Source organism: Notothenia coriiceps, unplaced genomic scaffold (assembly GCF_000735185.1).
Source record: "Notothenia coriiceps isolate Sejong01 unplaced genomic scaffold, NC01 NC01_scaffold00037250, whole genome shotgun sequence".
NCBI classification, from domain to species: domain Eukaryota; kingdom Metazoa; phylum Chordata; class Actinopteri; order Perciformes; family Nototheniidae; genus Notothenia; species Notothenia coriiceps.
Window position 1 is genome coordinate 17,087,844 of NW_011369951.1, and position 11,729 is coordinate 17,099,572.

Consider the following 11,729-nt stretch of genomic DNA (forward strand, 5'->3'; position numbering starts at 1 on the left):
GGGGGGCACCTTACTCCGTCTTTCTGTCTGTCTGTCTGTCTGTACCTGTGTATTCTCATGTTCCGATTAACCCAGTTTCCCCCAAATCTCTTTTTTGTGTCCATATATACACCGGGATCCTGAGTCGAGGCTAATCCTGTTGCTGTGGTCGTGTGTCCTGGATCCTCTATCCTGAGTTCTGGATCTGAGTCCTGGACTACGAGTCGTAGCTGAACCTGTCTCTGCGGTCCTGCCTGACTCTCATCACCATACTACTTCCCTGATGGCTCCCACAAGATTGTTGACATCCTCGTGGATTCATCTTCTTATTATAGACAGATGCATTTCCAAACATTTGGTCTACCTATGTTGTAAATGTATTATCTCTTCGATTTACACACGGCATCTACTGCACGTCTGTCCGTCCTGGGAGAGGGATCCCTCCTCTGTTGGTCCCCTGAGGTTTCTCCCATGTTCCCCTTTAAACTGTAGGGTTTTCTCTGGAAGTTTTTCCTTGTACGATGTGAGGGTCTAAGGACAGAGAGTGTCGTATTGTCATACTGATATTCTGTACAAACTGTGAAGACCACTGAGACAAATGTAACATTTGTGATATTGGGCTATATAAATAAACATTGATTGATTAAACATTGATTACATGTTGTAATGAAAGCAATGTTCGGATGAAAGTGTAGATGAAGTATGAAAACCAATGTAAAAAACATGTTTCCAAACATAAAAACCTGAAAAAAAAGCCATGGTCGGCTTCAACTTCTCACTTAAATGATTCATATTATGCTGATGACTCTTCATGGAAGCATTTAATTTAAGAGCTGTTTTATCAGAATGTAGTGCAGATGTCTCCGAGCCCTGTGGCTGAGTGTGTGAGGTCTTCCTACCTTGTAAAAAGGTTAGCTGTTAAAAAGACTTGTAACTTTTTGGATCAAGTTACTCTGATAACTACATCAAATATGTGTTTCTTCTAAAAAGGGACAATCATTTGCAAAGTCACTGCCACAGTGAATGTGTTTTCTAAGAGACAAAAAAAGATAAAAGCTTGTTTACAGATTTACAGCATGTGGCACAGCTCTTTGTTTTCCACTGCCACTACACAGCAGTTGCTGACACAAAAATGCACAACCACGATTTAGGGTTAACTCTCCCTTCTGACCTTTGACTTCTTGCCATTCTTGTCAGGGATGTAACTGTCTTCAGTCAATCTAGCTTATATCCTTGTGTCTTCAGAGTCCAAACAAGAAGCTGGACATTCTTTTGAATGTGGGAGTCAGGGGAATGGGACATCCCTGAGGATTGAACTGTTTCTCTCCCACAAGCATGACATTGTCTGCATGTGTGTTGGCTCACATGAAACAGGCCTAGGCTTTGCTGTTGCCTCGTCAGCAGAGAACACACTGTGGCTGACTCATTCCCCTGACCAACGCCACAGTCTAATCTGCGGCCCGACAAAAGATAAAAGCAAAGTTGCATGAGTTTACAAAGACTTGGGAGGGAATCCTACTGCTTACACATTCTGTTCATTCAGATTCCTCTAAAAAGCTGGGAGAACATAATAAAGAACAGATAAATGGCATGTGAGGTAGTAAAACAACTAGGTAGTAGTACAGTCAGGGTTTATTCCACACCATGTGTTTCGTATTTAACCCAGTTTCACATGAAACTAGGCCATGGATCATTTCCTGCTTGAAGACTTCAATTTTGAAAAGCCACGTGTGTACACACACACACACACACACACACACACACACACACACACACACACACACACACACACACACACACACACACACACCAACAGACACGCACACCGAGACACACTCTCATGAGCCTGTGTTCTTTCATCTTGACCCCTGAAAGACCACATGCTGGGAAGAATTCCCGGTGCGTTATGACTGGGGACAGTAGCTAGTTTAAAAGAAGAAAAAATAAGAGCAAAGGCGGAAATAGAGAATGACATTTTTTGCTAGTTATGGCCAGTCTTAATTACTCTGTTTAATCTATCTCTTTAGATGAGACATTTGCAGAAGACACATTCATCGATGAAGCTTTTCCAAGCGACATTTTGAAGGACTGTAAGCACTAACCATTTCTGTTTTCATTAATGTAACATATGACTGCCTTCAGAGACCGAGTCATAGCAGACCCATTGTACAGCACAAACATTTACAGAGGAATAACACTGCAGGCACAACATATGTGGATGTTTTTCACTGCTTTGCAACACTGAATATTCCTGTATATGTGTTTCTCACCTGCTTTCATTTGATAGGGTTTGATTAAACTAGATTGAAAGACTAAAGTTTGATAAACTCAAATCAAAGTATTTCCTAAGTTCTCCTGCCTTAGAATCAGGATTTATTAGACCACCAGTGCAGATCTGTGATCTGTGGTTTAGAGATTAGTTAAAGCTGTGGACAATTGATAGTGCATCAATTCAAATGACACTTTGAAAATGTGTATACAAGCATAATGAATTGCATATCATTGTTTATTGTTAAAAATTGGTTTAAAGAAACACACATAATGACTTTTTGAATTCAATCTGTGGCAAATTAATCTGAAGTATTTGAACACTTTCAACTTTGTCGCCCTCAAGTGGAAATGTAAAAAAATACCCTAACATTTTGTTTTAATTGTAAAGAAATTCCCTTTGTTGGCTGTAAAAAATGTATCTTCATTTTTTTCAATTTGTGTACTATAATAGCATAATAAAACTGTGAATAATTTGACTCAGTTTGAATGGATCATTACACACACCTTCCTTTGCATGTTAGGGTTCAATATCGTGCAAGAACAAAGAAAAGTGTAACCCTTGCTCATTAAACTGCCATCAAGGGGCTTTTGTAATAGATCAAATATCCACTCTCACTTTAACAATCAGACCCATTGAAGTATTGTGGCACTTCAACATGTTGAGAAAGCCTTAAGGCAACACAAATTAAAAAAGGGTTGAAATATTAGTATAAATCATGACACATCTAATAGTCTACTAAAGATTAAAGCCTGGCTGGATGTTAACTCTGAGAAATTCATCTTTTGATAAACTGAAATTTGAGGAGATCATACGGGTTGGGGGCACTCAAAAGAGAATCTGCAGTGAGCCATTGTGTCACTAATTTATAGAGAAGATCAAATTAAGTGTTTTATTAATAAAAAAAACGTTATCTTACATTTTCACTTGGAAACTCTTTTAATTATTATTGGCTTTAATCATTGGCATGTCCATTTTAATCAGAGCATTCCTGCAGGTGAATGTCAATACACTCTGTCACGCCATATGTGGAAAGAAATCAGTAATGCATTAATCAAAACAACAATCACTCTCTACTAATTCTTTCATCTTAGCAACACAAACATGTGGTCTACTGTTTTTTTTTTTATTGCTTTGAGATCATCATCAACTCACAAGTATTGCAGCAGTATGCACACAAACCAAACAATCATGCTAATTTAAAAAGAACCAATCAGACCACCAACATGTGAATACCTAGTGAGATGTATCAAATTAAGCTACAGACTAGAAAAGTGAAGGATAACAAACAGATTATTTATCATAATTTAATCAGAGCGTTGTGGGTGGTATTCAGTGTATGTGAGGGGAGACCAACAGGTGAGGTAATAACTGCTCACGAGTTATTGGCAACATGTTGCCAAAGAAAAGTAATAAAATCACTGAGGAGTAGCTGGAGGAAAACCACCCAGATCTGTTATTGCTCGAAGGGAAGCTGCAAAGAGAGGGGGACGTGGGGCAGGTTGAGATAAGTGGCACCTGCAGGTGTTACAGACCTGGATAATTAGTCATATTTCAACACGTTTCTTGCCCTCAAGTCTTAAATGTGGCAATCAAAATATATATTCCAATCATGATGATAGGGTAGAAAAAGAAACTGGAATGCTGCACAGACGTTATTACTCATTAACTAAATGGAAAAATCGAAAGTGAAATGTTACCACTTCTGTCTAAATGGGCTCTTGGTTTATTCTTTTATAGCTTCTGTGCAATAACACGTGTTTCAGTAATCAACATATACAAAAATCAGTCTTAACTCAAGGTTCATCTGCAAGCTTTTTCCAGATCTTTTTATCACACGGTCCTCATCAGCAACTGCAGTAGGCTCTGTTGTAATGGTGATGGATCCGTTGACAAGCTGGCATTGAGCGTTTAAAATGGATGAAAAGTGCAATGGATGAAATCATAACAGCTGCTGAGATTGCATGGCAACAGATCCATCCCCATGACAACTGAGCAATCTTTATCTGCGGATGAAGATCATGTTTTACGGCTGAAATCTCAAGAGAAGGTCCGGATTATTTTTGTTAAACTACAACTTCCAAGGCCAGGAAGGAATATTGAACATGTTTCACATCAGGGGGGGCGGTATACAACGCACACATGAGGGGGACATTTGATAGCTTAATCATTGTGGGATCATTGTGTACATTAGATGTAATAAAATCAATGCATTTGATCAAATATTTTCATTCATTAAAGTCAGCAGGTCAGCTTTTGTTTTAACGCTTGGACTCGTATTTCTCAGACTTGTTTAAGTTATACATTGTATAATTGTTGTTATACATTATATAGTTGTTTTTTAATCTTTTTTATCACCTAAAGTAACTTTCTCACTATGGATAAACTCCCGGAGACTCTGAAACCCATTATATACAAAGACTCACAGGTAATGAACTGGCCTATAAAACAAAGTTTGACATCTATTGTGAGATAATAAACAATAGTACAAGACACAATATGTTGCACCTTGGAAAAGATATGCCCCTATGTGTCTTTATTGTATTGAAAAGTGTTGAAGGTAAGAGAAAACACACAGACTTCTGATGAGCCATAACAATCAAACATGGACTGCTGAAAACAACCCATTTTAGTTTTATTATCCTTCTACAAAAGGGTAGAACACATGAAATACTATAAAATAAAGTAAACTAAAAAGAACAGTACAAACAGCATACACATGCAGAGAGGTCAGCAGGTCCCTCTCTGTTACATCCAGTGCAAAAGTCTAAGTCAAAGTTCAAGACATGCCACCTTGACGTCTACATTTAGTTCAGTATGCAGCCAAGCAGTCTCTTTTCTCCTCCTTCTGATCCAGACCCATCTGTCCTCTTCACAATGCAGCTGGGACCGCCTTTACCGAGGCCTCCCTCACAAGTCTTTCCTTAGTTTAATCACAAAGGAGGATCCCTGCAATAAAACAGGAGCTTGGATTATGTGGGGGAAAACAGCAGGATTCTTAGGAGGAAAACTCAAACTAGGTTTATAAAAACAATCAAATGTACCAAAGTGGTTATCGCCTCCACAGATAAAAAATACAGGCTATTGGACTGAGCTGGCTTGAGAGCTGTGAGTGAGAATTGACCTCCCCATGTGGAAAGTCAAATCTTAACTCAGAGTCTAGTGGCAACTTTATGTTGAGAAGTTCAATGTCGAAAAGAGGTTGTGTGTTCAATTCATGAGTTCATCAAGGTAACATGGTGTTTAAAAGGAAAACAAACATGCGTCAATTTCATCACTTTGTTTTCAGCTGTGACTAAAGCAAAATGAAGGAAGTCTGGCATGATTCTACTGATACCAAAAGTAATCAAAAACATGCTAATGTGTCTTTCTTCTAGGCTGTTGAACTTTCTTTCTTTTTTCTTGCAAGCCCCTTATCTTCTACACAGCCAAGACCCCTGCACTTGCCAATAATTTCTCACGCTGAACCAATTTAGCTTGAGCCGACTAAACGGGATTACCCCCTTGGTTTTCCTTTTTGTAAGTAAATTGATATGAACTCCTTGGTCCTAAATAAAAAGGCAAATCCAAAGTGATGAAAGTGCTGCACATTCCTAAAGGTGTGGCTTTTGTAGAAAGAGTTCAGAGTGGAGGAGAGTTGCTGTGCAGATGTGCAGAGAGGCCAGAGAGAGAGAGGCAGAGACAGAGTGCACTCAGGACACTAACACTAAACACTAAAGCACAACCAAGGAGTCAGTTGCTTTTACTTACACAGAAACCACTGCACTCACTCACTGCAGAGCTTACTTCTTCTTCCCGCCTAATGATATACTTTCAGTTTTTTTCTTCTGTGCCTCATTGAACAAAAGACACACCTTTATGTTAGCAAGCGGTTTGATTTGTGTGAGTGTATGAATGTGTGACCCCACCCATGTGACACAAATTGCACAATTACAGTGTTTGGTAGCTCCAGGTGAAAAGCCTCAAAATGCCTGTTTGTCACACCAGGAAACCTGGATAACTGCCATTGTTTTAACCCTTTAATTTAATCTGGTTTACCACACAGGCTAAGCAACATGTTGGAGACCATGCAGAACTGTCACTTTAACCTCTGATCACTGCATGTCTTATTCACAGTCTTTGTACTACAACCCCTGAGTCCATTTTATAAGACTGTGATTGCTGCCACAAAAAATATCATAGTAACAGTGCAATTAACAATATACATCTTATTGTTCTAATGTTTTCCTTGACCAAAGGGTAAGGGTATTGTTTAAATAAGTGTTTTTTTTTGTTGCAGAAACCGTTTATTTGTGGAACATTGCTTCTGGTGGAGATTTAATAGAGATAGAAATAAAAGGGTTGTTTCTTGGTTTGGAACAGTAAGTTCCTTGAGTGGAAGCTTCAAGGTTTCAATAGGGTCTTCCTTGCTCACAGGATAGGTTATTTTGATGCTCACACATGAGTTAGGATTATATAAAGTCTTTATTAGTTTTTATTTATTTTATTAGTTTTACAGATTGAAAAGCGTTTGAGGCAAATTTGTATTAAAGTAAAATTGACTTGATTTTGCTTGCTTGCAACTGGTCAGAGCCAAAAACAAGGACTGGCACAAAGCCCAGTTGCCGCTTTTACATGTGATTTTTTATTTTGCTATTAGTTATTGATCTTTAGAGGTTTTGGTTACCTTATCAAGCAAGGCTAGCAGTAGTTTATTTGTGCTAAACTAAGTTAAGCTGCTGCTTGCTGTAGCCTTATATCTAATGGAAAGATGTGAGAGGGGCATTTATCTTATCATCTAAGTCTCAGTATTAAGGTAAATGTTTCCCAAAAAAAGAAACGCTAAATTATAAATGTTCCTTCAAAGTTTTCTTATTGTGAAACATCTATAAGAGAAACTCTAATATTTCAACTCTCCCTACAACTTTCTCACTCCATGTTAAAGAGTGTCATGTTACTGGCAACAAGTGATGAAGTTTGGCATGTTTGTGATCTATTGAAATTAGTTTAACATAGAGAGGTGTGAGAGCTTGAACGAAGCATGGCTGTGCTGATAGACTAATACATAAATAAACTTGAATACAAGTCCTACCTCAGTCATGGCATCATCGATCTGTTTCAGCTCCTCGTAATGGTCACGAGAGTCTCTCAGAGGTTGAACCATGATCTCCTCAATCTGAGGGAAAAGCTGTTGGACACCACAGTAAGGTCATTAATTGTGTGTGTAATCAGTGCGTGTATTTGTAAAGGAACACATCTGTACACACATCGTCCTACCTTCATGACCGTCTCAAACATTGGGATGAGGACAAACTTGATGAATCCAATCTGAGCAGTGGGCTTGGTGACTTTGTCTCTGTCCATGAAGGGAGCCACGGGGAGACCCTCAGACTTCTCCCTGTCACTCTGAAAGCACATGAGTGGAAACATTGCCATTTAGCCTTGGCTCTCATTGTACACATTTGGTATCATTTGGTATTAATATAAACCATTTACTAGTTGCCTATTAGCATGCATATAAGTAGCATATGGCCCTGGATAAGTCATTCCAAAACAATTATTAATGCCTTTTACTCTATGACCATATTCTACCAAAACTAGGACAAAGTTGACATGATGGATTCAGATAATGGACTTGAAAGAATTCGGTCACCTGCATGAAGTACTCCTCCAATAGGCAGTCCACCCATGGCTCAGCTACCTCAGTTGGCCTCACTTCGTTGGAAATGTCACAACACTTGATCATAACCATCTTCAGCTGAAAACACACACACATACATGTGTAGGATAAAGAAGCCTATTTATCTTAACAAACATACAGCATCTACCGATTTTCTTTAACTACTTTCCAAATTATACTTATACAGTCTATTTAGCCTCTGCTGATCACAGCACAACCCGCAGATAAAGGCCTGCTTGTGTTGAGATCATGGCTTGCATGTGCCGTGCAATAAACAGCTGATGACAGGTGGATAATGCAACGTGATCTTGTATACATACACATGTCACATGCTCCTCATTGGTGAAATCAAAGTTGTCCACTTTCTGCTTAAAGGACTCTAGTATCTCGCCATGTCTGGCCATGTCGGTGGCCAGGATGAGGGTGATAATTGCCTGGAAATATAAAAAGATAAGTCACTTTGCTCGACATTTGCTAAAATATTGTTCAGATTAATATATTTGTAAGTGACAATGCTGAATAGGATATAGATAAAACTCATCATGCTTGTCACAGTCAGAATTCCACTTATGTATCTCACCTGTCGGATCTGTTTGAAGGCCTCAGGATCCACATTGGCAAAAATGTTGCACTCAGGAAGAGACAGGATCTGGAAGGCCACAGCACAGTGGTGGTTCTCCAGCGGAGATATGTCATTGTAGCGCACTGCCAGCTCTGTGCGTGCATTGATCTGGTACCTGGTGGATGGATGACACGTGTGAATTGATAATATATTCCCATGAAGCTTCCCTGATGAGAGAGGTCTCGGCCTGCAGAAAACTTCGACCAAAAACAAGAAGATGATCTGAATCGGCGTGTTTTCATACCTGAACTCTCTCCATGCTGAACCAGTTTCACAGTTCATTGACACGATGTTGTGCAGAGGATGTCAAAACATACTGGAGGCAGTAGGCAGACAAAATAGGGGGTCTTACGTGTTGTTGTAGCCAGGGTGGTCCAGGTCATGGCACACTGCTGCTGTCATCAAAATGCCCATATCTGTGAGAGTCAGCTTCTCCTGGACAGCAGTGTGAAAGAAAGGCGTAATTACAAATCATCCAAGTGAACATCAAAAGGTCTGATCTGGAAAGTCAGTATAGATCTAAATAGACTTCAGAAGTATACTTCATCATGAACAGACATAGACATTTACCATACCTGTAGGTTGCAGAGGTTAATCATGCCATACATCATCTGACTGACGCAGAAGCAATGTCGAAAGTTGTGGAAAGGGTTGTTACGGTAGTTCTCCTGAATCGCCAACTTGCAAATAACACAATTATTCAGTCAGCATTTTAAGTAAAAACCTTTTTGAAAACTACACAATGTGTTATTTTTTACTGTTCGAACTTTTACCAGCCAACGTTTGAGTGTGATGGGGTTCATGTTGAATTCCTTCACTAGTCCCAAGTCATGGTACATGTACTCCAAACAACTTAGCATCTAAATTCACAAAGGAAAAGAAAGGAGATCCAGACATCAGTCACTTGGATAACATGGAATGGAAATGGCTGATTGAGTTATGGAGCTGCACTGTCAACAAACCTCGTTATGTTCCCAGTGCCAGACATCGAATGTCGGCTTCTTGAGCGCCTCAACAGTCTCCTGAGAGAGTGTGTACTGTAAAAAACGAACAAACATACCATTAGAACTTTAAAAGGAAGCTGTTGTCATTAATTTAGTCAGCTTCATCGGTTAGTAATGAAATAAAAGTCCCAGCGGACATACCTTTGGGTAATTGGGGACATCTCGTCTGGGAGTGACCTTCTTCCCATCGTCAAAGTTGTATTTGCATGGACAGTTAACTCTGATTTTGCGAAGCAAGAAAAGTTGATTTGACCCGATCTGGTATCTTTTGATATCTGTGAGTAAGATGTAAAATGTCCAATTTATCAATTTTACCTGGCACCACCTCTTGAAGCCATCTCATCTCGTAGCTTTTTCAGATCATTTTTACACTTCTCAATCTCCACCACCTTCAGGCCCTCCACTGTCAAGATGACAAGAAGAAATATCACAGTTTGGCTTCCTCCCAGGTCAGCTGTATTTCATTTTTAATTTACATGTCAGGGGGATTTTTTTTGTGTGTAAACCATCTGCTATAAAATGTAACACTTACATTCCACTCTCTTCTCCAGCATTGCTAGCCTGTTCGTGACCTCCGTCTTCAACTCGTTGATCCGGAAGGCTCTGTGAGAGGAAGTAATAGAAAATGATATATGAATCATATTTCACATGGTTAATTGGTCATCAAAACTAAATATAACTTGGATGGGGCCACAACAAATCAATGACAAAGGTAAAATAAGTTGTGTGATTGAACTTGCCTTTATGGGTTAAGGCTTGTATTATAATTGTAAGTCCCTGGTGTCAGGTATGTGTGTAAGGTATGTGTGAAGGTGGGAAAGGGCAGGCTTCAGCCACATCATAACATAAACAACTGGGGCGTTACCTGCTGAACTGTTCAGCCACCTGGGACAACACGTTCTGAAACATGTCTTCCTTTTCTGCAGACACAAATGCACCCCTGATAAATCATCATGAACAGCAATCACGTTGTGAGGTTTGGTATTTTTGAGCTCATTACTTTCACAGTAGAAGTGTTGTTGATGCATGAATGTGTGTATTTGTGAGCTTGTTAGAGTGAAAGGAAAATAAGCTTACCTCCAAGCTGACCAGTCGAAAGAGGCACAATTTTGTACAGAGAGCTGTGAGGAAAACAGATGAGTCGTTATGATTCAAAACATCAGTTTAAGTACAACTTATTTACATTGCTTTATTTTGCTAATATACACAGAGCAATCTCACCTCTGTCGAGGTTTTGGATTTATGTTTTTATTTTCCACCTTTCATTTTGAAATGTTTTCCTCCTTGTGTCTTGTCTGATCCTACTTGCTGTGTTTGCCTTCCTGTCTTTAGTTTCCCTGGTATGTCTGATTGTGTTCACCTATTGCCCTTGTGTTTCTGCCTCCCCTGCCAGCTGTGTCTGTCCTGTGATTGACCTTCTGTGTATTTAGCCTTGTCTTCCCCTCTGCTCCATGTCTGTTCGTCGTCTCTCCTCGTCTATGTTACCTGCCCGTCTCTTGATGTCCATGCTCTTGTCCATGTTACCTGTCACGCTCCATGCTTGTTCCTGAGATTTTTTGTCCTGATCCTTCCTCGTACTCCCCCGGTTTTGGTCATGTTAAAGAGCATCTTGCAGGTTTTTATTTATTCTACATTTATGCTTAAACTTGCTTGAAAATTACAATTAAAAAAGTGAATGCAGGATTTGATATGTTTTACGAGACATAAGGGCAGGAATTCAGAGGGAAAGGAGCAATTTTGAGCTCTGCTCTTAAAAACGGCTTTTTTTTAAGGTCATACGTCAAACGCGTCATATTACATCACGCAGGGGACACATCTCCGCTCTCTGACCGCGGGTATAGTAGAGTTGCCTTGAGTAGAGCGGTTGTGTTTTAAGGAGCTGGTATTTTTCGGTAGTTTTACATTGTATTTCACCATTTGTAATCATGGTGCAGTATTGTGTTTGTGCAGGTTGCACAAATACCAGCCTGTCAGGACATCGAGTCCACAGTAAAAAGGACCGGAGCTTGCGTTCGTTCCTCGGTGCGTTGTGCAGCACATACTCTCCACAGCTTTATCAGGAACCGTATTACTTCTCTCCCCCCCCCTTCGCTGCTCTCTCTCTCTCTCTCCCCTCCGGTACACGGCACCGTAAGACATTGCATTAGGTAACGCTGTGGTGGCTGTACTGCTCCAGCCGTCTCCTTTGTGTTTGTT

At 39.8% G+C, this 11,729-nt stretch overlaps 1 protein-coding gene across 3 annotated transcripts in view; it reads right to left on the reverse strand.

Annotated features, from left to right (window-relative positions):
- Window positions 1–3,197: 3,197 nt before the first annotated feature.
- Window positions 3,198–11,729, reverse strand: part of pde9ac (phosphodiesterase 9ac) — a 12,645-nt gene continuing 4,113 nt past the window's right edge. Inside the window, exons 2-18 of one of the 3 annotated variants that reach the window (XM_010796543.1) lie at window positions 11,058–11,104; window positions 10,611–10,654; window positions 10,399–10,453; window positions 10,066–10,136; window positions 9,849–9,936; window positions 9,675–9,753; window positions 9,492–9,566; window positions 9,303–9,389; window positions 9,105–9,209; window positions 8,882–8,964; window positions 8,488–8,644; window positions 8,228–8,341; window positions 7,881–7,985; window positions 7,505–7,633; window positions 7,320–7,415; window positions 5,999–6,081; window positions 3,198–5,197 (exon numbers count right to left, since the gene is read on the reverse strand). In XM_010796543.1, the coding sequence (XP_010794845.1) occupies window positions 6,031–6,081; window positions 7,320–7,415; window positions 7,505–7,633; window positions 7,881–7,985; window positions 8,228–8,341; window positions 8,488–8,644; window positions 8,882–8,964; window positions 9,105–9,209; window positions 9,303–9,389; window positions 9,492–9,566; window positions 9,675–9,753; window positions 9,849–9,936; window positions 10,066–10,136; window positions 10,399–10,453; window positions 10,611–10,654; window positions 11,058–11,071 (1,353 nt within the window). In that variant the 5' untranslated portion in view covers window positions 11,072–11,104 and the 3' untranslated portion in view covers window positions 3,198–5,197; window positions 5,999–6,030. The remainder of the gene's footprint in view (window positions 5,198–5,998; window positions 6,082–7,319; window positions 7,416–7,504; window positions 7,634–7,880; window positions 7,986–8,227; window positions 8,342–8,487; window positions 8,645–8,881; window positions 8,965–9,104; window positions 9,210–9,302; window positions 9,390–9,491; window positions 9,567–9,674; window positions 9,754–9,848; window positions 9,937–10,065; window positions 10,137–10,398; window positions 10,454–10,610; window positions 10,655–11,057; window positions 11,105–11,729) is intronic. The other 2 variants (XM_010796541.1, XM_010796542.1) reach the window with 2 other exon arrangements.